The sequence below is a fragment of the Pseudopipra pipra genome, chromosome 1 (genome assembly GCF_036250125.1).
Source record: "Pseudopipra pipra isolate bDixPip1 chromosome 1, bDixPip1.hap1, whole genome shotgun sequence".
Classification (NCBI taxonomy): domain Eukaryota; kingdom Metazoa; phylum Chordata; class Aves; order Passeriformes; family Pipridae; genus Pseudopipra; species Pseudopipra pipra.
Window position 1 is genome coordinate 20,445,207 of NC_087549.1, and position 27,742 is coordinate 20,472,948.

The window sequence follows — 27,742 nt, forward strand, 5'->3', positions numbered from 1 at the left end:
CACTTTAAAAATTTTGTTTATTTTCATTTTCAAGTTCAAGGTCATTCTTCAATAATATGCAGCTAAAATGAGAGTACAAAAATGTTCCCATTAGTCTAATTTGAATTTAGACATATTATTTGCAAATAAAACTAAGCCTGCTTTTTTCAAATAGCATTTCCGTGCACAAATTATATAACTCATTCTTTTCATAAGGCATGTAGAACAGATTTCAGTTCAAACATTAAAATATTTCACACTCGAGCATCGGAATTTAAAACAGAAATTAAAGGTTCTCAAAAAAATGTGCCTGAACTGCAGAAGTACACACTACAGACATTACAATGTACTCATGCAGAGACATGCTCATATGAATATCTATGTATATGAACATACTAAGAAGATCAAAAATACCTGTTTTCTGGTTTTTATGCAATCTCAGTCATTTAACTAACAAGAATGCATGTTTAACCCAGTATTCATATATTGCTTGCACAATAATTATATTTTCCTATTTTTTCAGTACAAAATCATTTCAGTCACACAATAAAATTTTGTCTCTTCCAGTCAATGTCCTGCAGTAATGCTGAAATTCTGAAATACATTAAGGAAGTATAAGGGAGAAGTTGAAGGAATAATGCAAGATAAAATTGCACTGAGTCTTTGAGAAGATTAATTTGCCTAATGATGAATTGGTAACTGTAAATCCTTGCTCTTCTTTAGTCAATGGAAATGTTCACTTTCTTTTGAGTGATTCCATTTCTCACATAGTGGAAGAAGATGTATTTTACAGGTATACAAACATCAAAGGAAAATCCTATATATACATTGTATAGGAGTTATGGAAACATGGCAAAGTTCCTTTATGTTTGAAAACTGAACTCAGGTAAATCCTAAAAACTCACCAGCTTTTGGCAAATCATATCAGCAGAAAGCGTGTTGTTACAGTGTACCTGTAGAAATCCTCATGTGCAGCCAAGGGACTTCGAACAAATTATGTGGCATAATGTCTTTGGGAAGAAAATTATATTTCAAAAATCCTGTCACATGAGAAGACAGAAATGCCTGCAGGTCCTTTATCTGAAAGTCCATGTCTTTAAACATGGTTACTTTATTTTATGTATTTGAGCCTTTTATATTTGGAAAATATTTCATTTGCTACTCAAGGAACAGACCCTGTAAATAAGACTTCACTCCCAAGACGGCCACCCGTCACCCCAGATGATTCTTTGAGCTTGCCTATTCCACTAAAACCAGGACAGGAACCTATTTTTAGGACTTTAAATTGTCTTAGGCAGTATAGATTAGATCCTGTCATCCCAGTTACACAGATTGGTATATTATTTTACAAACAAATTGCTTGTTTCTACTGGTGGTTATCTCTAGTAGAAAGAAATTAAACATAAATACACATTTCTAGAACCTACTTTTAGTTTTATTAAGCTCATTGGAAGCTTGCACATTAAGAACTAAAAAGCCACCTGGGAAATAATATAATTTCAATTACAGCCTAATGAATAAGAACAGTAATGTATTACACGAGGAGAGTGTATAAAATCCCCTCTACCCTTTAATGCATCAGCATCATTATTCACTTTCTGTAGTTTTCCTGTATCATGCAGGTTTATACTGCACTCTCTCTGCCAGTAAATCCTTTAAAAATATGCTATGGTCTGCAAAAGTCTTGCACTAGTTCTGGATTTCAGTTTGCCTTTTTGTTAGAATAATTAATAAGCAACTCCAATTGCATAGACTTGTACTACATGGAAAGTAGTAAGTACTCACACACCTAGCAGCAAGCCACTAAAATGATCCTAATATGGAATAAATTGGGGTTCAGTCCCAGAACTCTATTTATACCTGCTTGCTCATGAAAAGGACTTTTTACCATTCATACATGGATTTTCTTCCCAATGCTATCTATTTGTTATGAACAACTTTTAAAGAGTTCTTATAAATGGCCCTCTAAGGATACCCGTATATATATATATGTGTGTGTCTATGGGGGAGGCAAATAAACTTACCTCTTTTGTCTTATAAACATGCAAACCCACTGAGAATATATATTATTATTTCTATATTGAGAAGTAATATGTTGAATTAATTCCTGGACTTTACTACAATGAATGTTTATATTCCTTTTAGATGTATATTCATGATAATCGTGGAGTACTGTGATACAGGATGCTTACAATGCAATTAAATAATTTCTGAAGAGCAAATTAATTATATCTTAAAGTTAATTTTTTGAGCTGATATTACAATATGGCTTTAAGAATTATGGTTATTTTCATGAAATGTTAATGATAATCTTTTTCTAAGTCAGTCTGAGCCTCAACATAATTAAAGGGTCATATATAAAAACTAAGTAGCCATAGCTCTACTTGCCAGCTAAGACTAAGAACTTCATGTAAGGCTGGTCAACATGAAAGTTACTGTTTTTAAGACCAAAATTATGTCAATACAGACAATAAATTAAAACTAGGTAATTGAAAGTTTAATATATAAAAAGGTTACTGTATGACTTGACTATATATAACCAATATATATAGCTGAAAACAGATTTAGTGGAAGTCACCTGTGTGTCACTTTCTGAGAAGTCTGGGTTTGAGTTTTTTGAAAGTGAGTGCTTTAAAAGAACTCCGTGGGTTTGAATGTGCACACTCAAAAATCTCTATGACTAAAAATGCAGATTCATTTGTTCATTTCCTGATTTTAATTGTGATGAGCTGTACCTCTTATTATCCAGCCTGATCTTAATAGCAATGCAGAATAGGACATACCCAAGGGATAACACAGAAGTTAGTGAAAAAGAAATGGCACAAATTTTGTTGTATGTCTGTGTAGTGCCACTCTTTAGATGAATGATGTCTGAAGATCCTACAGTGTCTGCAGCTGGTTTCCACAAGACCTGCTTCTGAAGGCACTCAACAGCAGCTGCCTGCTGTATTCAACCTGGAACAGCTGGAGATCTTCACATCTTCAGCGACAGATGACATTTAAAGTGTAGTGAAGCATTGTTAAATCCATCCTCACCTGCAATTTTCTTTGTTAATTGGCACAATTCTTTGTTTTCCTTCTGTCACTTTGTCTGATGCTTTTTGTAACATTAATGGCAACTTCTTTTGTGGACATTTTCTGTGGGTTCCATTTACTCTGTAAGAGATTTAAACAGTACAGTGAATTCCACACTGACAGCAGAGTCATTGGCGATTACCTCCTAACTTATGAAAACAGTTCTACTTAATAAACAGAATGCCTCCAGCATCCTTCACACGGAACTGTGATGCAGAGCAACTTTCTCATTCAGCAGGGACACAAGTTTTTATAATTGCTATACAGGCTGTGGACGACAGTAGACTTTGGATCAACCCTCTTGACTATAATTATGATCTCTGCATGTGTGTACTCCAAAAGCAGAGCAAATAAATCTGGTTTCAGTCCAGAATTGAAAATTAGAGGTTCCTTTTGATGTCACTGGGAGCTGTGCATCACTAGCCTGAGACAGAATTTTCTATAATTGATTTTGTGTTTCTTAAGTGAAAATACTGGTTTAAAGTAACATTTACTTCTGCCTGCGTATAAGACCCAAACACAATACATATACTTTTCAGAGCTTCATCAGATAATTTCTAATATTCAAAAAAGTCAGTCTGTCTGAGGCATCCAAGTGCATCCCTAATTTAAATTTATTCTTCTCCATCTCCTCGCCTATCTGCTTGTTGCCATGGTCATGGCTGGGCTTCATGAACGAAGATTTAGGAAGGCTCTATCCACGTTTGTTACAGGCACACTGGTAACTCACGAGGCCAATACGAGACAGACATGTCCGATTGCAAAAGGCACAGCAGAAAGACTCCTTAGGTGGTGTATTCAGCAGGATACGATTCTTTCTGCATTGTCTTTTCTCCTCAAGAGTGATCCTGCGTGTGTTGTCAAAGGAAACGGCAGCGTTATAGATGGTGTGTCTCCAGACCTCCCGGTCTGAGGCCAGAATAGACCAGTTATGGTGATCAATGTGGCCAAGGTTGAGATGTTGTTTCAGGGAGTCCTTGTATCTTTTCTTCGGGGCTCCTCTCTTGCGGCAGCCAGAGGCAAGTTCACCATAAAGCAAGATCATAAGGAGGCGGTGCTCCTTCATCCTGGAGACGTGCCCTGCCCAACGCAGCTGTGTTCTCAGCAACATGGCCTCAATTCTTGTGACTGCTGCTTGTTCTAAAACAGAGAGCTTGTTGCCATGAGCAACACACTATATGCACAGTAAACTGGATATGTCTAGCACTCAGAAAGTGCACTGATAGAGACACAGGGGTGAGTTAGGTGGGTCTGATTATTGCATTTCCAGTAGTCTATGAAACTGTTTGTCAGTGTAAGGAATGTCAGATAAATTAGGCATTGTTTACATGGCAGGAGTGCCAGCTAGAATAACGTCTCATAAACTTTCACTGACGTGAGTTGAAGGTACATATATATTTGCAGAGCAACACTTGGATTTTTTTTGCTGCTGTATATTACTTCACATTTCTGCAGCCTGAAACACCTGCTCTTTTGCTTTCTACTCCCCCAGTGCTACAGTTCATGCAAGGACTCTCCAAAGACTACACATATAATGAAAATCAAAGCAGGTGCTTATCAGTCAGGGACATAATCTGGATAAAACTCTTGCTTTTGGCATGCCTGACCATTATTGTGGAAGATATCTACTGTGAAGAGGGGAAGTTTCGAATGTGGAAACAGCAATTACAGGATAACCTGACTGAGGCTGCAGAAGAAGAAAACATGTTGTGAACTGATCCAATAAAACATTACTGACACAGAGACTGTTTGACTAGAAGAAGTTAATAATTGTTGTTAATATATGTTCAAATCTGTTGTACCCCCATGTTTTTTTATTGAATTCCATAATGTTCTCTCCCTCATGTTTATTCCTTATTTTCCTATTGGTTAAAATCTGCGGCAGTGCAGAGTCCCCATGTTATGTAACTCCTCTCCTGGGTCTCCCTAATTGGATGTAACTCCTGTCAGTCCCATGCTCCTCCCTTTTTTCCAGAACCTTCTCTGCTCCCTCTATAAATAGGGGAACCATTTTGAATAAACAGACCTTCAACTCTGTTTGAGCCTGAAGGTTGTTGTGTCCTTTCCTCGCAAACTGCAACAATTATATTGCCTTCACTGGTGTAAGGACTCCTCTTATCATCATCATCATCATCTTTTACTTTCAGGTTGTTCAGACATTATCATCATGAGAGGATCCAAAGTTTACCAGATGCAGCCTGTGTCAAACTCTTTCCCTTTTGACAGACAAATTGTCACAAAACCGAGGGGTAAGGCAGGAGGCTACTCTCCTGATGCAGGAGAAAGTGAGAAACAGAGAGGTAATGTCATTTACCCCCTACTTGTTCACGGGCTCATGGCACAACCCAAGTCTCTGAGAGCACTGTGTGCTGCATTGCATTGTATTATAGAGCATGTAGAGGTAAAAGAAAAATTGTAGTCAATGTGAATGTTCAGATAAATAAAATAGGCACATTTTGAATTGGGGGGCAGTAGTCACGTTCTCATCTCTAGGCACCTAAACTTAAAGTGTTCCAATTGGAAACTTGCTCCTCCTAGGCTTCCTTCAGTGGAGAAACAGAGATTCATGGCGGCAAACCAGAGCTGGAGCCTAAATTAGATACTATACTTTCTCTGAAGAAATATATATTTCTATTTTGAGTACAAGAAGTTTAAGACAACTTACGGTCCTTTCTTATGCATCTGCATTAGATGCGTAGAATAATGTAAATGCCTTCCTTATCATCACAAATTTTCTTTGTACTGAGCTGCAACTGTACAGATGTATGTTACTGAATGTACCACAGCTAAAAAATGCAGGAGGAAATCTTTAAAGTCATAGGGCCTCAGGGCAGGAACCCACACTTCACTGAGTAGTCCCAGAGTCAACACTCACATTGTTAATATGTTGTGGGAATTTGCCCCTACTTCCTACTAAATCCAATGCAGAAGTAATTTTCCAATCACTTATAAAATTAGGCAAACCATTTTCTCCAGCAGTATGCAGGGTACACACTGTAATTCTCAATTGTAGCCAAGTCTTTTTCAAATTGGATTAATAATTATGTAGTTCTGTTCAACCATATCCAACCTCACCAATTAATTTTTCTCTGTGGGCTAGTGGCTATGACAGCCATTTGTGTTTTTCATTTGCAGCAAACTCATGGCTCTAGATATCAAGATGCTGTGGAACGTGTCCCTGCACATCTGGAGGTGCAGTATCGTGTGAAAAAATACAGTAGTATCCATGTCACCAGGGAATATCTTTGTACTACAGCAATACAGAGGTAATACAATAGAGGTATAAAATAAAAATATGTGTACTGATGTGTTGCATGTTAGCAAATGGAAAGCGAAGTTCAATCCAAATTCCCTTTTTCATCTGCTCAGGCCCTTAGGGTTTAATTTTGCCTCTCTCAGTGATGTGACTCCTGACATGGGACCACCTCATATGGGGAGGGTGTGATGGTTACACCATGTGCTGTGCTGAGGCACTTTCTGTCGAGAAACGTCAAAAGATAAAGCTCAGTGAGGAGGAATGCCCATATTGGCAGTAATTCACCAGAAACAAACTGTGCATGCCTGAGGAGCGGGGACGCAGAGGGAACTTGTTTCATGCCTGAGAAAGGCATGAAACAAAGGGTGGTGTAGAGGTGTTGGAGTCACGCTCTGTTTAAAACAATGCAGCTAATGAAAGCTAAACCAAAGGAATTACCTAAATGGTGACCAAAAGCTGAATTACACATCATGACCTTCAAAATGCATATTACTTTTCATTCCCTACATATGCTAATGATGTAAAACCTGTACATGCTTTACATGTATGATTAAAGTCACTCAAACTCCACCTAATCATGAAATTACATCAACTGAAACTTTTTTTTCACCACCCTCAAAGAAAACAATACAAATATGACTTAAGAGGGGAGGGAGGTCAGAGGAGACTCTACCTTTGTATCCTGGGTTGGTCAACAGGCAGTACCCTCTACTCCCCCTTAGGGACACCTGTCAGGTAAGTTTTCCATGGTAATACTATTGTAGGTACTTTCTGATACCAGTGCATTTAGCAACAGCAATTTGTGGACCTTATTCTGTCACAACAAAATCAGTAAACTGCACAATTTGTGAATCTGGAGTCGTATTGAATTCACCCAGACTTACAGTGCAACTTATGCCATTTGTGCATCTGGGATTGCGATTGTGACCACACTGTGCCTCTGCTACCTTACCAGACTTACAGTGCCAAATTGATTACTCTAAAATATTATCTCTGAAGGTCTCATGGGGACTTGGACAGCAGACAATGCAGAAAGCAAGGGGGTCTCCCTTCCCTAAATTTTTATGTGACAGAAAAATTGATGTAGTCAGCAAGACTGCCAAGGATAAACAGTTACAAAAGTATAAATGTGCTCCTTCCCAGGCAGACAAGGAATGGGCCTGAAAATTCTAGAAAGACAAAGCAATTATTTGTGCAATACTGGGGACTCACTTATCACACAAAAGGAAATGAAAGAGTCCCTTCCTTCCCAAAAATGTCCTATACAGAATATGCTGCTTCAAAATCAGAGAATGAAATATTAAAGTCATCATTGGCCTTTGAGAAGGAAATAAAAGAAAGATTGGGAACCAAAAGAAACAAGCTTATAACTGAGAATGATAATTTTAGGATTCTACTTGCTTCAGCAGAGCACAGGGAAAGACAATTATTGGAGAAATTAGGTAGGAAGAGCCTTACTAGAGAGAAACAAGGTCTGAGAGAGGAAATAGGAGGCAGGAAAGGAACTGAATTGTTACTATCTTTGGAAATTGAGCAGCTGCAGAAATGGTTACAGGAAGAAAAGGAGATAAAGCAAAAATTGGAAGAAAAGGTAGAAATGGTACTTATGTGGGCTGCCAATCCACCCAGCATTGTACAGATAATGAAAGCATTTGTATCCTCTGGGGAATGGTGAAAAAGACAAAGGGTCAGTGGCTGCTCACTGTCGTCTGCAGGAGATGGAAAGCCAATATCACACCTCTATCTACTGCTCTGCCAGATTTAGCAGAACTGGTAACTCAAATTCAGGGAGCGACCTATGCATGGATGGCAACCCTAGATGCAAAAGATATGTTATTTATGATTCCACTCTGGGAACACATCAAAGCAAACTTTGTGCTCACCTGAAGGCAGTTCAATGTACCTTCCCACAGGGGTATAAACATTTACCCATGACCGAACAATCCGTGATTTCCAAAATTTTACAGACAGTCTCACTCCCTCTAGATGTGAAATTATATGATATTCAATTAGGAGAAGACTCCCCTGAAAAAGTAGGGGAAGCAGCAACATGAAGTAGAAGTTGAGATTCCACCCGAGAAATGCCAAGGACCACGTAAAGGACTATATCTGCAGATGACCCAGAAAGCAAGGAGGTCTCCCTTTCCTAAATTTTTACCTAATACTTTCTCATATGAGAAACCAAGGAAGCAGTAAACCAAGCAGGTTTTGGATTTCTTTAATCTGCAGCAGCTCAGCAGCTGCTACACAAACAGGGCAAGTGGAAACGTGGGAGAGGCAGGCAGGTAGGCAGGTGTAACAGGAGAAGGTTGGTCTTTGGTATAGCCCCAAATCCTTGGGTGTTCCTACATTATTGTTACACTGGATGACTCTTCTACAACATATATGACGTATAAGTGAGGTAGAGGAGGGGGGAGGATTTGATCCAAAGCTTACTGAAGTTATTGAAAAGACTCTCATTGACTTTTTCAGGCTTCACATCCAGCTTCGAATGAACCAGGGTTTATGCAGTTCACATAGTTAAAGCAGAACAGCAATTAAGGAAAAATCTGTTCCCTTTCAAGTAATTAATCTAAACAGTTTGCACAATACATGCCACAGCTGGACTGAGTTGGAAAGCAATGAGTATGGGGGCTTTTTTTACTGTAACAATGTGTGTGTTACTCTGATTGGCAAATAAAATATCAACTCTGTGGCCATTCGGGCACTGTCAGAGGTGCTTGGCTCAACCATGTTGTGGCTGTGGTGCAGCCCAGCACCATTTTCTCTTATCTCTTACACAGTTTCACCACAGCAAGGAAGATTGCCACAAAAGTGAGTTAGACCTGGCTGAAGCTAGTGCTGAGCACCACGGGACATAATTATACTCCTACCTCTGTGGTTCTGAAGCCATTCTGCCTCTGTGTCGTGGCTCCCATGCTGTGGACCATGGGGTTGGCACACTGAGAACCACAGTTATTCCTCTTCTCAGTGTTCAGCGTTCCAGATGGGGCTGATGCTGTAGTTACACCAGTCTGAGCCAATTTCCCATCCTCCAGAAGACCTAGTAGGGACACATGAAATTGGGCAATTAATACCGAGGAGCAATTTGCAACTGGCTCTGGCTTTCCCTTTATTTTATCACCTGTTTGTGAGACTGTGATGCCAGGTGTGGTGCAGTACTACAGTCCACCTCCTTGTGTCACCCTTGTCCTCACACTTGACATTATTTGCCCTTTTCCCTATGGTCCACTGCTCTGTGAAACACTGGCTCAGAAAACACGGAAAAACGATCAATGAGTGCAGCACATCAGTAGATTTTTGTCATCTGCAGACCTCCATTGGCTTCTCTACACACACAGCTCCTTGCATGACCGACAGTTTAACTTAGGACCTGGAGAAGCTCCCCTTAAATCTGTTGCAGTTCTGGGAAATGAAGGGGTTAGGTGGAAATGAAGGGGTTAGGTGTGAGGATGACAGATCAGACTAATATGGGTGGGAAGGTTGCTCTGTTCATGGCCTTGAACATTTTTTTCATCAGAAGTTGAGAAAAGAAATTCAGGAAAAATACATTTCTTACTGTTTTGACTATCAGCAATCAAATAAATGACTGATTTGCTTTCTGCTCTAGCTGTGTGGATATGCATGCATTGCACAACATGATATTGGACAGCATAAATGAATTTTCTCATCTTATTGCATTAAGAAAAATCAGTTGTCATTTATGGTGAGTACAGAGCACTAAACATCTGGTTGCAACACTGGGTCTAAAATACAAATACAAAGAGCAAGGGGGATGCATGACTGTAGCTCTCAATTTAGCTTTTGTCAAAGCTCAGTTATTAAAAGCTTTATGTTAAAAGAGAAAAAAAAAGGCAAATTTACTAACTGGCAATGCAGGTACCAAACATGAAAGAATTAAGGGGTCACAGACACTAAATGAGAAAAAATTATCTGGAAAACCAATGACAAATCATTGCTATTTGAAGTGACATTGTATCATCAAAATCTTCTTCCACGAATCAGGTGGGAATTCAAACACAGTGTTAAGGGTATTAAAAGGGAAGCAAAGTCCTGAATTCTTTCTCAGAAATCTGTAAGAAAAGCTGCATTGTCAGTAGAAAGCAACATCAGTAGCAGCTAGCAAAGGCAATGACTAAAATCAATAAAGCTTCAACCAAATATTCAAAGCCTTGATATTGAAAATATTTAAAGTTTTGTGAATTAAATCATCTTTAAGGTCCCTTCTGATCCAAGCCATTCTATGATTCTGAGTTAAGAAGTCTAAATACAAACTAGTCACTGCATTTTCCTGAGCAGTCAGAAGATGGAGTCAGAGTTTTCCAAAGACAAGTTAACGTGCAGTGGTGGTAACTAATAATGCTAAGTCATCTAGTTTTTGATAGAAAAAAAATTGAGCTGAAACTTGACAATACTACATTATAGTTTATTTTAAAATATACTTCAGCATTTGGAAACTTTTCTGCTAGGTATAAAATCTAATTTCATTCTCCCATCTAAGTTTAGATGCAACTTCCATAAAAGAGTAAACCTCACCTTTCCTGCATCTCCCAAAAGTCCACACCTACTTCTGTTTTAGGTCTTCTCTCTTCCTATCACTCCACAGTGCCAAATGAGAAGCAAAATAATGAGTTGGTGCAGAGCAGTAAGTGATACAGACTGGTATTGTAGACAAAACCAGTTATCAGGGAGAGAGATGGAAAGGCAATTAGCCATGTGTGAGTCAGAGCTCTAAGCCAGGAGTCCACTGCTTCCCCTTGCAGAGGAGCTGTGAGAACAAGCTTCAGCACAGCTTCCAACAGGCAAACTGCACTAGGCATTACATACTAATTACATTAATTGAATCTTTGACATTTCAAACATATCTGAATTACGAGTTTTATCCTTCTGTGGAGTCATGCTAGAATTTACTTTCCACTGTGTGTCTCTTTGGCCATCTGGCCTCTGACTAAATTGTCTGGTGAAACAGCTGTCGGCTGAAAAGCCATTTTGTTATTAAGCACAATTGTTCATTTATCAGACTGTGTTGCATCTTTTGGTCTCACACAGAACAATTTTTCTTGCATGAATCCATTTCTGGGGGCTGCTAGAAAATCTTGATCCTGAAAATGGTATATCTGGTTAATTTTTTGTCTCTTTTAGTATGCGGCCTGAGCATCCTTGCTGCATTCTGCATTGCAGGGGTGAGACCTTTTTTTGCAATACTTGTCAGAAATAAACCAGGTATCAGTATCTGATCCTTCCACTATCACTACTGTATTTTTGTATGGATGACCTAGTGGTCACCAATACTAGGTAAAAAGCTTTTTTATTTTATCTTGAAATATGTTTGCTATTCTGAAGTTAAGAAACTATTTTAAATTTTTTTTCATTGGCAAAGAGATGCTTTAGAGACTGGGGAAGAGTTTAAAGATTTCAGTGACTTGTTCTTTATGTATGAGCACTGAGCAGAAATTACAATGAGAATGCATGAGCAGTGGACTTAAGAGCACAAGGTTTGCTCTTATAGAGCACCTTCTTATAGACTAGATACATAACACAAAATGTTGATTGCAAACCAGAGATGATGTTAAGAAAGGATTAGGAACACATGGTTGTTCTTAAAATAGCAAATACTTTTGCATTGTTATTTAGGGTCTGCCACAGTACACAAAAATGGAAGCATTAACTCTCTTCTTTTGTACTATCTGGAATTTACAAGCCAGCAGGATGGCAATACTAAGGGTCTTGCCTCAGTGTCATCTAAAACAAGAAAATTGTTGAGATATTTATGCCATCCTCACAGCATGGGTTTGATGAACTCTTTGGTCTTTCACTGCAGAACTTCAGTTTACACCAGTTGTTAAATCACCGTAGAGATTTAAACGAATGGGTTCAGTAATGTTGTTCTCATTGTCATGTTCTTTGCCACAACACCCTCCTGCCAAAAGTCTGTGGGCCTCTTGAGGCCAGGGAAAACTGCAGATTCCATCTCAATGCTCATCAGGTATTTTATTTCCAAATGAACTGGCAAGGCTAGAATATTCTTACGGCTCCATTCCCAAAACCAGGGTTTCTGGGTGATTATTAAATATCCATCAATGTGATGGCAAACCTTCCATCAGGAATGGCTAGTCAGTGTTTGGGGAACTGTTCCCTCTACGGAGAAGAATGGATGACAAGCGGCAGGTATTTCACTGCATGTAATCAGATTTATTTATAACAAGCGTACCTGAGTTCTCTCTCAATGGTCGCAGGGAGAACACCCTTGCAGCAGCCCCACTGCTAACGAATCCAAGTCCATCTTTGCAGCACAAAATGTGTTTAAAAGAACTTGTCCTCCCATGGCAATGCTCGCTGCCAGCTTCCTCTATGCTAGTTTGTTGGGCTGCACAGGCGCGCCAAGTCCCGCCTTTCTTACCAGGCCAATAGAATCCTTTAGGCTGCAGTTTGACAATTTTTTTTTTGAGAAGCATCAGGAGAAAAATGGGTTATTTAAAACTGAAATCAATCCCTAGTTATTCTTCTCTGAATGACGCAAGCAGTCAGACTGGCACAACTTGGGAGGTAGCACAGGAATCGAAACAAGCAGCTCTGCAATAAAACAAAACAAACCTGACTCCCACTCATCCAGCCACACTCGTTCTTCTCACTGAGCTGCCTTGCTGAGCTGTCTAAATCTTCAGAGGTATATTCACATTGCTTCCAGCTACACCTACGTCAGGGGACGGGTATTTGTTTAGTCCATTTAGCCTGGATTCACCAAAGCTTCCCATTGTGTTACAGCAAAAACAGTGTCCCAGAGCTGATGATCCAGATCAGGATGTGATACAACTGACTGATACAAAGGAGTTTTTTTCTAAAATATCTCTCACTAAATCCCAAATCTTCCTTCGTGAAGCCTAGCCATGACCTTTCACTAAAACGTCTGATGATTTACACCAAATGATGGCAGTTCAAATAGTTTTTGTTTTGTGTATTTTCACATGCACAATTTGAGTAGATTTGAAAAACCAAATTTGCCCAAGTTTGGGTTTGGTTTTTTTTTTTACCCGACTAAAACACTGGCATTTTGTTCAAGCTTCCCAAAATATGAAAGTTTGGGAAAATTTGGATATGCACAATAATCAACTCCAGTCATTACCTCTGACAAACCAAAACTAAAAATCCATCCCTCTGGATATCTGGGTATGTTTTAGCTGTTTCACAGTTCACAAGAAGGACATATAAGAACAGTTTTACTATTATGTCAAAATGTAATGAACATAAAGCCACCTAAAATCAGAGGCATCTCAATATAAATAGGAAGATCAGAAAGTTGGGATGATTTTGTCTGAAATATGTATTCTATGTGGAGAACAACAGGCATATCAAAGGTAATATAAACTCCTAGAAGACGATAAAGAGAACAGAACATGTTGATTGTCACTACTAACACAAAAACAAAGGCATTGGGATTTTTATATAGCTCATATAAACACTATAAATAAAATTAACTCTCCAAGAACTGCTGCTGGTCATAATTAATAGTTTATCCTAACATTGACTATTCAGGCTGCCAGTGGGACACCAAGTTTTTCCAGTCTTTCCAGATTAACCTCTTACTCTCTGTGCTGTAAATGTGATGAAAAATTCAGTGTGTCCAAGCAAACACCAAAATTAGTTTTTAGAAGGAAGGCTTGAACACATCAGTGCTTCTCCTATCTTAAGTCTCTAAAATTGTCTTTATTAATTATTCATAGATATAATCATAATGATTTTTTTTATTTCACACTATTAAGTCATGTATTAATACCAGGTAGAACATGGCCATTTTGTAAAGAACAGAAGTTTTTTTCATAACAGAATTGTAGGCTGTAAACTCTTCTGTATTGTGCAAAGGCACCTTTCAGTTCTTTAATGCCACTTGGAAATCTGATGCAAATTCACCAATGGATTCAGAGGATTCTGTCCATAATGCCTGTTTTTCTCTGATGACTGTAGTGTATTTATATCATAACTTCTGTCTCAACATCTCCCTCTCCGCCTCAACTGTCCTTCTGCCAGGCTGCACCTCACTTTTCTAGGAGCAAGAGTCACCAATTCCCATCTCCAAGCATGTTCTATGAAACCTCTCAGCATGTGCTAGTACGTGTTCTTTTGTCTACATTCCCAATAATTTTTAAATTTTGAATGGATTTTCATAAACTGCCAGACAAGCACCATCCTTATTTTGTAGTTTAGGAGATACATATTCAAAATTGCAGTCTGAAAAACTTATGTTCATTCAAAATGGTTAAATCATGTAACTCTAAAAAAACCCCACACATTCACATAGGGAGGGAGGAGGAAAGCTTTTAAAACAATCCTTTTAGTAAATAGCATGTTCATCACAGAGAAGTAAAAAAAGAATGTAAAATATGGAATGGAAATTTAAGACATTAGATCTGTATTTTTTATTTCTTCTGATTTCTTTTATTATAAGGAAAACACTAGTGATCACAAAACCAAGGATAAACATTGCATACATGCTGCTCTGGTTGTTCATACAGCCTGGTTACAACTAAGAATTTAAACTATTCTTAATGACAGTATCTCAAAAAGAGGTGAAGAAATTTTTACTCTTAACTCTTTCTAACCTGATGTTAGTGTGGAAATAAAGATGATGTGAAGGGGGGGAAATTACATGATTAATTCAGTTTACGAAAGTAAAACTGGTCTAAAAAACAAAGTAGTGACATGGATTGACAGCTGGCCCAGAGAGACAGGGACAAAAGAGAACTAGGGGGAGTGATTTTGTAGCCCTTAAATATCAAGACCACAGGAAACTTCTCAAACCACAGATAAAGGTAGGTCTGCCTGGATCTCTTGCCCAGACTTCATCAAAAGAGTACATCTCAGTGAGATTCAAGGTGACCTGTGACAAACAAAATCAGCAATGCTGCAATAGTTAATGCTGTCAAGAAGTTTGGGAGGGGTGTGAAGCCTTGTAGCAAGGAGACAAAGTTAATCTTAGCCAAAAAATCAGATCTTTGTGGGAAAAGTTATTCCATGTTTATTTGTTACGGTATTCTCCCACTTGAGTTTAAAGCAACAGGCAGTGACCAAATCTGGACATGAATTCCCACCCAAATATGCTCTAGATCTGACTCAGTACTGTGTGTGACCCTGTGCTGTCGTGTTCTGTTAGGGAATGACAAGCACACATTTGTTTAAAGTGGGTAGCTGTTGATTAGTACGCTAAGTTTATATCTATGGAATCAACTACAAACACAAACCAGTGAGGTTCAATTTTCTGGTTCAGCAACACCCTTTTTATTTATCGTGACTGTTAACTCATGCATAATGCATAAGATGCTGGTTTAGAAAATGCCTGCCTAATAAGATGCTGCACTGTAAAGATGGACTCTCAGAAAACTCACAGTGAAGACAAATGAAGAGTGTTATCATCACATGCAGTTGCTTCCAGAGGAAATATGTGTTTGTAATCATCACCGAGTTTCTTGCTTTTAATGCTATAGACTGTCAGTAAGTACAGAAAGCACTAAAATACCTGTTTCCTCTGGCTGTTTTCCTGGATTGCTATATATTTTTGGGAAAACCACGCGTTTACAGGCCTGAGGATTGCTTTGTGCTCCTGCTTCAGAAACAACACATAGCATGGATCTGATAAAAAATGAATGGAGTGGAGGCTGTGAAAAATGTGAGGTTTAAGTCATTTCCTCCAAAGCAGTAGCCTCGACAATGAGGCCAGATGCTCAGGAAATCTGCAATAGCTCTTTTCCCTAATAAGACAGAATTTAGAAACTTTCAGGCATAGCAGAGAGTGAGTTTATAAGCCAGGATGAAGGATCCAGAAAATCTGCAGAGGGATAACCTGCTGCAGCAGGGAAATGTTATCAGAAACAATGTTTTGGATCAGCAAATACAATAATGCAATAAATCTGCTGCTCAGATGTTCAGAGAATCCAGAATGATTTATCTGAACTCCAACATGATATGAATTTTAGACAGTGAAGCAAAATACAACAAACGTATTAATGCCTTCCTCAAATTCTGGAGGTGGCTCCGAAGCTGCCTCCAGCCAGGCAGGGCTAAGCTGTGCCCAGGCACACCACCGGTGTGGGGAGGCAGCAGGGAGCTCTGTGCCTTCCTCCCTGCTTCCAGGGATGCTTATTTGAAGTCAGCTCACCCTAAAGCACAAACAGCCTATCAGCCTGCAAACCTTACATGGCCTGATTTTCCAGGTATAGCCAGATGCTAAATCTTTGCATATTGTATGCTTTGATTTCAAATTGTGATTCAGAATCATGGTACAACTATCTTATAAGCAAATCTAAAAATGTTGCAATCACATCTGTGAAACAAAGGTTAATTGTTATATTTATTCCAAATAGGAAAAGCATGCTGCAACACTCTTTAACAATGTGTGATCATTTCAAAGCTCAAGACAAAGGATTCTACATGGCAAATAGACTCCAGAAGCTGAATAAAAGAGAATTGGTCTGACCATGAAGGGAAGATAGGAAAGGTTAACTTAACAGAACTGTAATCATGGTGCTAGGCAAGGACTTAATGGCAGACAGACAACAGAGTTTGATGTATGAAGATACAAGTTTTGATAATTGGAACAAGATGGAAGAACTGAATTTTCACTACATTGTGGAATACGGATCAGCTACATTTTGAAAGGCATTGAAGGCTGAGTACATTTTTTCCTGGGAAAATAATGAGGCAGAATGGATTAAGCAACTAACCAGTGCCACATGATGTACCAGAAACAGATCACTCATTCCTCCACAGTGAAAAACTAACACACAAATAGCAAACCTCTGAAGTGCTTTTCATAGTACTGCATTTTAGAAGGATAGACAGTGCAGGCATCTGCTTCTCTACACGCAAATATACGGCTTACGTTTCAGTACTGCCTATGAAAAATACACCTTAAAAATTATACCCTCCACACACAATACCTTACATCATGGGTGTCCAAATTACGGCCAATCAACCTGTTTTCCAAAGATGCTGGCTTTTGGCTCAGTTCCTGTCTGACACTCTCCTTAAAATGCCAAGACAGAAGCTCCCCTCACAGGAGAGCACTGTGTGAAATGGAAAACAAGCAGTAGGCTGCTGGCCCCCTCTCAATCATCCTTCCCCCAGCGGTGCCCACCCAGTTCTGAAGAGTGGCTTAGAGCTGTGGGTGTTCACGTGGCCTTTCCCTCTCCTTTACATGGTCTTTCATTCTTCTTTGATGTGTTATAATGAAACATCACTCATAATGTTTCAGGCTAATTTCCAACATAGACATGGAAAGTATTACTATCATTCTTATTACCTAGCTAATAACACATGAAATTTTAAGATGAGCAGATAGCATCGTTTCAATTAATTACACTGAGGAGCAGCAAAAATATTTAGGCAGACTAAACATAAATCCTTATGAAAAGCATTTAAATGTACGTGAAATTTGAGCTGAAAGGACTCTTCAGTTTTGCTCACCAAGGTTCAACTGCTGGAAATTGAAGCTAAAGGTTCCAGGTAATACATTGCACATTTATTTTAACAAATAGTGATTAACTAGTGGCCTAATTTACAAAGGCTTAGGCAAAATGTCAGCCACTGGAAAGCTGTAAATTCAGTTTGAATGTCCCAAAAATATGCTCCATATGGAAATTAACAGAGGAAAGACCAGTGGGCTGTATGGCCAGCTGACATTCCAGCCTTACAGTCTATGAATATACAAAAGGATACTGCTGACTTAAGTGGCTCACATTATGACTACAATCATAAAGTGCTTTGGCTCAAGGTATCTGTATGCATGTGAAAAAGTCATCACTCACATCTAGTGTTCGCCCTAAAATGAGGGCCGTTGCCACATTAAAACCTAATGTCATCAGCCATCAGCAATCCTTTAGATATATCTGTGACATTTTTTCCATCTTTTCCACAGGCAGTGTAAGCACTTAGAAAACACTCGGGCACCAGCATTGTGCAAGTGGCAGAAATTCATTCTTTTAGTACTGCAAGTGCTTGAAACAATTCAGATGGCCCACCTAGGAAATACTAGCAGTTTACAAGAATGACAATTGCAACATGAGGACAATATTCAGATGAAATGTGCAGAGAGAGAAACACAACCATATACATTGTTAGGAGACTGATAAAAAAAAAGTAATCATAATATTTCAGTCAGTCAATAAAGAATAGGCTGATTATTTTTCTCTAGCATCTCTAGCATCCACCCGAACAGGCTACCCTGAATCCATGTTCTTCCAGGTGGAATGGGAGGCTCAACATTACTTCTTTTTCATCAGCTGCTTAAAATTTTAGGCTCAGTTAAGCAAACAGCAATGCAGAGGGGCTCAGTGGATCCAGGAAAAACCTTAAAATGTAAAATCCTGCCTCATAGCTACAGTTGCCCACGCTAACTGGTGAAACACCACTCCTTCATCTACTTGTTTGTTTTACTTTTAACTCATATTTTTCCTAAACAGAAAAGGCAGTGTGACAGTCTAGGGAAGCAATTATGCATGTATTCATCACTAAATAAAATTGCACTATTGATTTGTGTATAGCAAAGGACCAAGCCACTTGTTTCATGAGAGACTACTGCTGAAAAATGTACACACTCACCACACAGCCTTCGAAATCTGATCTGCATACTCCTGAAAAGAGGGCTGCTTTGTGTGGCTCAAAGAAAAACCTTTATGATAAATGCATGGCTTCAACCATTACATTTCTGAGCCTTAACTATTTTGATTTAAGGTAAAGCCCAACTTTCATTCCCAGATTTCTTTTAACTGCAATCAATTTATTTCTGTTTTAAACCACAGGAACACCTGAGGAAAAAAGTGGAAATATATTTCTATAACTGACTACAGATAAAGACAAGCGAGATTTCCATCACTTCAATGCTGGATTACTGCAATTTATGCTTAATGTGGGAATTTTGGAAATTTTAATCAATAGGCAATGAGGTAAACTGCACTCTGAACTGTATTTCCTGGATGCAACATATTGAACCTCTGCTTTGAGACTGGCAGGAGTCTTTGCTTAAAGCTAATTCAAATTTTATCTGTTTGCTGTGAACTCTACATTCCTAAACTGAAAAATACAGGATTAGAACTGGCTGAAAAATGTAAATTCATTCCTAAGGAAAAGAAAATGAATTTTTATATGTCCTGAATCAGCATATAAAGGGGTGGGAGTGGTCATGGGGAGAGAGCATTTTCCACAAGAACAATAATTTTGCAGAGCAATTTACTTCTGAGCATCTTGCAGGCAGGATCTGTCACTGACAAAAGCCACCACTCAGATTTCTTGCCTAAATCCTTTCAGACATTCTCCCTCTCTCACCATCCCTACTCCTGCTGCAGGCTCTTCCCATAGTTACTGACAGCCCTCTGGCTCTAAGATTTCAATGCTGCAAGAGATTTTTCCACAGGAAAATAATTTGGAAAGATAGTTCCAAGTCATCTCTCTTGCAAATCATCTCTATTGATGCTCCACAACCTTTCTGCTTTCTGACAGCTGGGAAAGCCTTTCATGTAATTCAAGTGTTCATGCACATCATGTTTTTAGTAAATTTATTTTATCAGTGGGTAAATTATTATAATGGGGTAAAGTGTGGGTGATCAATCCTACTAGGTTTGCTTTAGATTGTAGGGGGGTTTAGCAAGACTTGTGGCCATTAACTAAATGGGCATGAAGCAAAGAGTAAGAGGCTTTGTGGAAAAGTTTGTTTTGGGTTTTTTTTTTTCACAGCCTTTGCAGTGTTTTGAGACAATTCTTGAGTCAGAAAGTGCAATAGCGAGGCTGCTGGGGAAAGAAGAGGCAGCTGGAGGACCCTGCCCAGCTCCTGACTTCCTCTCCTGTCACAGGAGTATGAGGCAGCTGCTCCCACCTGAGGCACCAGGACCTGTCAGGAGGATTCAGGCGGTACCTGAATGACAATAACCACCTACCATTAAACAAGATCAAAGTTGTTCCAGCAATTGAGTCTGATACATCTCACAAAATACCAAGTTGAAGGTTCATGATAGAAGAAAATTTCCCATCTCTCAATTATCCTTGACACTTTTATTAAAACTTCACTTGCTATGGATGCAAGCTTTTTATATGAGAATTGATATTTATTAAAAACAAAATAATTTAAAAATACTTTTAGAGGTGGTGGGAGAGATTGCTTAGTACATAATAATGGGGCAAATAAGTATCAGTGATATTTTTTAACTGAAAAGTGAAATTAAGCCAGTATTGTACTTTCAGGTGACAGCAAAGATTAAAATGTATGCATTGGAAGAATTAACAGCTCGGGTTAGTCTGAAAAATATGGTCATTACAAAAGATTATACTTATCATACAGTCAAATTTTTATTTATCATATGAGTCCAATTTTTCCAATAATATCAATGCTGTTTTGTGGTGCAATAAATACTGTTTTAGGCCAGTACTGTAATCCTTGACTGGGCTCTATGCTGAGCAAACCCCAAGTATATGTGTTGACTGGGAAATGTCAATGTTGAGTGTTTTCAGGTCAGTGCATTGACAAAAATCATTTATTGCAGAGATTACCCATTTAATTCTATTATTTCCCTCTATTGCTATCCAGTGCTCTTTATAATTTCCTGATCCATAGACCGGTGCAGAATTGTTATTGTTTTAATGGCAAAATTATTTTTTTTTTAAATTTCTAAGAGAAGCATACAGCTGGGTGGTGCATCAATGTTAATTCTCTTTGTCCTGCAACACTTCCCACCCATAATGCACATGGGAATGGTTAACTCCTCTGAAGCAGCAGGGGCTCTGGGCTTTTCCATTGTCTTGATTTGTCTCCACATTTGGTATTGAGTTTGTACTTCAGTACTGACAGCGAGGTTTGCTGTTTTTGTGGTCCTCCAGAGGTGTAGCGGGGAATGACACAAAAGTTGGTACCACTCAGAGGGAAACCTTTTGAATAACCCTACCAAATCATGCTTTCAGGAAATTCAGAGGGCTTTGAACCCACTTATCTTCCTCTTGTTGTACAAATGGAACCACCTACACAAACCCACTCAAGGACCACTCAAGAAGTGCTTTCTGTGTTTAAGAAATTGATCCTCATAAATGTTAGCACATAAGTTGATGTACAAGGTAGGGGAGACATTTTCAGAAAGAAGGCTGTTTTCTGAAAGCTAGATGGTAAAAATTAGATGCAAACGCTTTCTCTCCTTACTCCTCAGATGGACATGGGAGAGAAAACATAATGAAAGGCTCATGGGTTGAGATAAGGACAGGAAGAGATCACTCAGCAATTACTATCATGGGCAAAACAGAATCTACTCGAGAAAATTAATTTAATTTACTGCCCATCAAAATCAGAGTAGGATAATGTGAAAATATAAACCCCTAAACCTTAAAACACCTTTCCCCCACCCCTCCCCTCGTCCTGGGCTCAGCTTCACTCTCTATTTCTCTACCTCCTTCCACCAGCGGTGCTGGGGGATAGGGAATGGGGGCTGTGGTCAGTTTATCACATGTTGTCTATTCCAACCCTTCCTCCTCAGGAGAAGGACTCCTTGCACTCTTCCTCTGCTCCAGCATGGGGTTCCTCCCACAGGACACAGTTCTCCATGAACATCTCCAGCATGAGTCCTCCCCATGGGCTACAATTCTTCACAAACTGCTCCAGTGTGATTCCCCCATGGGGTCACAAGTCCTGCCAGCAAACCTGATCCATCATGGGCTCCTTTCCCCATGGGTCTGCAGGTCCTGCCAGGAGCCTGCTCCAGCCATGGGGTGACAGCCTCCTTTTGGCATCCACCTGCTCCAGTGTGGGATTTTTCAGGGGCTGCAGGTGGATCTCTGCTCCACTGTGGACCTCCATGGGCTGCAGGGGGACAGCCTGCCTTCCATGGTTTTCACCATGAGCTGCTGAGGAATCTTTGCTCTAGTTCCTGGAACACCTCCTGCCCCTTCTTCTCCACCAGCCTTGGTGTCTGTAGAGTTGTTTCCCTCATGTATTCTCACTCCTCTCTCCAGCTGCTGTTCTGCAGGTTCTCCCCCCATCACTTCTTAAATATGTTATCCCAGGGGTGCTACCACTGTTGCTGATGAGCTCAGCCTTGGCCAGTGGTGGGTCTGTCTTGGAGATGATTGGCATGGGCTCCACTGGACATGGGGGAAGCTTCCACCATCTTCTCACAGAAGCCAACCCTGTACCCTGCCACCTGCTACAAAACCTCACCATGCAAATGCATTATATTATTATATCCAGCGTCTGGACTAATATGGAATAGGGAATTACTGTAATATGTCTGCAGTCCAGGAAGAGGCTGCATTTATTCACTTTTACTGTCATTCCAAACAGTAATAAGATCATCTCCTGGAAATATCACATCAGAGTCACTGCTTTAGTTGTTTATTAAACCTACCAGATTTTGAACCAACCCATTAAAAAAAATGCATGAGCACGAAGAGATCCTGGTATACCCATATAACACAATGATCCCTCTTAACCTAAAATAGACTGTTTATTAAATACTTCTCTGCAGTCCGATTCACAAGAAACCCTCTGCTGCACCAAGTTTTTAATTTACAAACCGACGCTTATTCACCTCTGTTAAGCTCTTAACTTTGCGCATACCGGGTAAACAGGTAAAGGAAGGAGCGGATGACGGCAGGGCGGTCCAAGCCAGCACCAGTCCCTGTTGTCATGACAACTGGTGCTCGCACAGCCCGGCCCTCGGCTGCCGCTGCTCCCAGTCCTCTGCTGCAAAGGATGGAAAACCGATTTTCCAAAACTTCTGTACCAAAGGTTACATCCAAAACACCATATTCTGCCTACTGAGTCTTGATCAGAGCCTAGCTACAAATATGGGCCTGATCCATAAAACTTCCCACAGTTTCTGTCAGCGATCAGAAAACAGTGGAGCAGCAGCATGAGCCAGTCATTTAGCCTCAGAGAACAGAGCAAGAATTATTCATAAACACTCAAGTATATTGAGGGCAATTATACAAGATAAACTGTTAGCCAGCCAGACTGCTAGACAGTGATAAAATTTCTCCTGTATTCCTCTTGTTTTCTCTATTTATTTTACAAAGGACTCAATTCTTATATTTCATAGGTATTTTCCAAACATCTTCACTGGACAGATTTCATTCCTCACAGTCCACTGACTGCAGTTATGTTTGCTGACACCCATGAGCAAGTTTTTCTCCTGAATGCATGAAGTGAGTCTGTGCCAAACATGGATAATGTTTTTCTTTAATATGCTTCAAGAAAAAAAGACTTTTCTATAGAAATAGTGAAAAGTAGAAAGCATAAAAAACAATTTTTTTTAGCTGATACTGTGAGTCACATAATGATTAAAATTCAACAAATGTTTTACTAGTTGAGAAACTGTATGAGTCCTGAGCTTTATGCAGCTTTTAATTTCTGATATAAGAGAATTATTTTTCACTTGGTTGGTACACCATTTCAAAATTAATTATTTTTATTTGCATTTCAGTAACAATCCCCAGCCAAGACTGGGGTCTTACTGTGCTGGTTGCTGTGGGAAAATAGTAAGGAGAAATCCCGTCCTAAGGTGTTTGCAGCCTGAGATAAACCCTGATTGTAAGGTAAGGGCTCTCTGACCACAAAGCAACATGTTGCTTTACCCACTCTAAGCACCTTCAAGGAAAAAATAATTGAATACAGCAGCTAACTTAGCCAATGAAAATGGAGAGAAACAGAAATATGATGACTTAAAGCCTTCTTTTAAAAAAAAAAGAAATTAATTTTTGTTTATAGTTGATTTTGAATGGGTTTATAAAACACTTTTACAGTACTGGTTTCTTGTAGGAAATTGTGCATCCTAAATTACTAGGCTACACATATGTCATGTCAGGGCTGTGCAAATGTGTTCCAAAATACTTGAAAGTTTTTGTGTGGTTTTTGTTAAATCACTCTTTTCCCTGTGGTTTGCTTGTAACCCATGGTGACTGACCTGGGAACTCGCCTGTACCCACAGATTCTTAGTTCCCCAGAAAGTCATTACTTGTGCTAACACTTCCACTTAGCTGAATCAGACCCTCTAGAGAGAAGGCAATTTGTGCTGAGAGTTGCAAGGACCAAGGAACGGTTACTAAGCAGAAATGCAGTCTATTATTTTTCCCAGCTATGGCCTACGCAATAGCTGAATCCTGTGAAAAGTTCTTTGCTCTCATAGCAATGGATGTTCTTACAAGAAATGGCTCTATTGTAGGGGCTCATTGTGACTCTTTTTCCTCTCCTGTGGAAGCCACTTGCCCTATGAACAGTATGTGCACTTGTCTTCTAGAAGATATCTTTCAATTTCACCATCTGCAGTGCTTCATGAAGCTATTTAGTACTTTTCTATCCCTCTTCATCTTTATCAATTTATCCTGTTCATCATTACCAAAACCTCAGCAGCGTACTACAACAAGTTGCAACCATCTCTATTTGTGGCTGTTAGTGACTTCTTGTGACCTAAGTTACTTCTTGTGAACTTAAAACCATCTATTTTATTTTAGCTATATTATAACAACTAACATTGTCCTAAAAGTATTCCTGAAAAAAATAGGGAGATTACAATAAACTTTATTAAAATGGATGTAAAAAATCAAGTAGGGAAGTTAACAAATATTCTAAGAAAGCATCAATTGAAATGGGGCAAATGGAAAAGGAAATGGTAAAATACTTCCTTCCTAATTGAATAATATTTTAACTTTCAAATGTCTTTGTTTAAGGTACAAAGATTTGGCCACAGAAATACATACAATTCCAATGAGAGAAGGCACAGAAAGCTAAATGTACTGGCTGAAATTTGTGGTGGGATTTGTAGGGGTGAGATTACTCAGACTAAGATAGGATAGTTCCTACCTTTTCCTCATTGATACACTTGCTAATCCTGCATACACTACATTCTTTCATCCCTGAGTGATTTACTCCTCATTACATTTTGATGTCCAATGTCTGTTGCTTTTTCCATTTAAAAGAAAACGTGTTGACAATCACAGCCACCTCTTCCTGCTTTTGTCCTTTTCCCAAAATACTTCTTTCATCTTATCTTTACTTCTCTCTTCACAGAATTTCACCAATATATTCCCAGTGAAAAATGAAAACAACTTCATCCTCTTTTCCCCATCCTCCTTTGGTGCCCCCTTCCCTGGCTGCCTCCCTTTCTGTGTCCCAGTTACAGAGTCTTCCTACCTTGATTTATGTCAATGTCATGTCCCATCTCCCCATGACCCCCATCCTGCTCATGTGCCCTCCCTTACTCTTCCCTTTTGTCTCTCAATCTTAGGTGGTTTTCAGTTCTCACAATAAAGGCATGTTTTCCTCTTCATGTCTTAAACTCATAGTTGACCTCGTTTGCCCCTCCAATTTCTCCCTTTCATCTGTAAATTCACTTAACATGCTGTTTCTAGTTCCCTAGAGTACCTCTACTTATTCCTTTTCCTTTCTTACTTCAAACCTTACCCTACTATAGCTTGCCATTAAGTACTTTATGACTTTCAAGGCACTAATTGGGAGCAGTGTGTGCTCCTCAGGTTCCTTAAGCTGCCACCACCAGAGCTGTGCTGAAGAGTAAATCTTGCCCTTAAGTCCTACAGTTCCTTTGCTCCTACTAGTCTGTCCTCTCCTCATTCACTTTCCTCTAATCTCTTCTTTCTTGTAAAGTTTCTCTTACCCTAATCAATTTGTATTGGACTTGAGTATTGTCCTCGTCTCCTTACTGCTGGTATTCTCATCTCTAAATACAAATTCAACTATCACATGTTTCTGGGAAGAATACTTACTGGTCTATCTCTTTATTACCTCCTATTCAATATCAAGTCTTGGACTTTCTGGCTTCTGTTTATTACGTTCAGGCACCAATTGAAAGTAAACATGGCTAAGATAACACTAATTGTGGGTACAGAGGTAACACTCACTGTGTTTAGCCTTCACGGCTGGAGACGAGACTGACACCTGTCATTCAAACTTACTGGCCAGCACTGTCTTAAACGTCTTTAAATTCCTGATACGATCTTTAATATGGCATTTTATAGACCCATGCACCTTCAAATTCTCATAATTTCACATGTGATTACTACAAAGTCTTTCTTCAGCCTTCAGGAGTAAAACAGACCACTTGTGCCTTCTCCCTTCCGGTCGTATTCTGGTCACCAGAGAGTCATGATCTCTCTATTCCAGATGACCTGTGATGCCCACTTTTGTGAATTTTCACTCCTGCACTTCCATAATTTCTTTTTGGTGCTTTGTCACTTGCTATAAATGTCTGTAAAGCTACTGCTTTTCCTCTGAAGCTGCCTATAGGCATTTACTACTTTATATGGAAATTATAATCTACCTGGAGCAGTGACCACTTTCACGCTGTGTACAATATGAAGCATGATGAATTTCTGGAACTAGGCTGAGATTTCTAGATATTGCTGCAACACATAATAATTCTTAAAACATTTAAAACTCCACATCAGATCAGAGCTCCTCATTCCCTTTCCCATATCTGTCTCTACTGTAATACCACAGGTTCACAGCCAAGGATGTGTCACACTGACAAGATCTGGGAAATTCAAACTTGCAGGTCAGCTTCTGTGCAGCCCACCCTCTGGCCAGTTTTCTGCAGATCAGAAGGTATCAGAGGTAGTGTGGAAGAAGGCTGCGCACCTCTTCCTTAATTCAAACCTATTTCCTAAATGACTTGTTTTGCAGAAGAAAAAGCCACGTATTCCACAGCAAGACCCTCCAAGACCAAGTTCTCTTCCCTTCTGGTGACGTTGTCCCACAGCTGCAGGTGTTTAATTCTTTCGCTCGTAGCCGAGCCCGGCCGTGAGCGGGTCTCTGGCCCCTGAGCAGCTCTGTCAGCGCAGTGCCCGCTCCCGGCCGGGCAGGGCAGGCGCTCCGAGCGCTCCGCGGCTTTAGCGCAGACTTGGGCGCCTGCATTTCTCGGCGGGAGCGGAATATGTGCCCCTCGCAGCAGAAAAAGGGGGTGCACAGACACAGCTCCGTGCACGCACACGTGTGTGCGAGGTGTCTATACAATGTGTGTCACGGCCGCTCCCCATCCCGCGGACCCCCCGCGCCGCCCGCACTCACCGGGGCGCGGCCCGCCCTGCTCCCGCCCGGGCTCGGCGCCGCCGCCCTCCTGCTGCGGGCTCTCGGAGTCCGTGTTGGTCAGCCAGGTGGACTCAGTCTCCCGCGTCCAGCTCTCGTAGTACCGGGGTTCGATGGCGTCGGCCCGGCTGCCCCCGCAGCCCATGGCGAGGCCCCGCTCACAGGCTCAGTCACAGCCGCCGCCCGGGCACCATCGCACTGCCGGGCACCATCGCACTGCCGGGCACCATCCCACTGCCGGGCACCGCCGGCCCCGCTCACGCCCCCCGCCCCATCTCCGCTCGTCCGGCTCTCCCCGGCTCCGCTCGTCCTTCTCCCCCTTCTCTCCGGCTTTATTATCTCCGCTGCCCCCCCTCCCTCCTGGCTGTCCC

General features: G+C 40.1%; 1 protein-coding gene across 1 annotated transcript; it reads right to left on the reverse strand.

Moving 5' to 3' along the window:
* Positions 1 to 27,742, reverse strand: BAALC (BAALC binder of MAP3K1 and KLF4). The gene is made up of 3 exons (XM_064647237.1): positions 27,354 to 27,742; positions 9,184 to 9,353; positions 1 to 3,135 (listed from the first exon to the last, which is right to left on the reverse strand). Exons 1-3 carry the CDS (start codon positions 27,514 to 27,516, stop codon positions 3,031 to 3,033), a joined length of 438 nt encoding a protein of 145 aa, XP_064503307.1. The 5' UTR covers positions 27,517 to 27,742; the 3' UTR covers positions 1 to 3,030.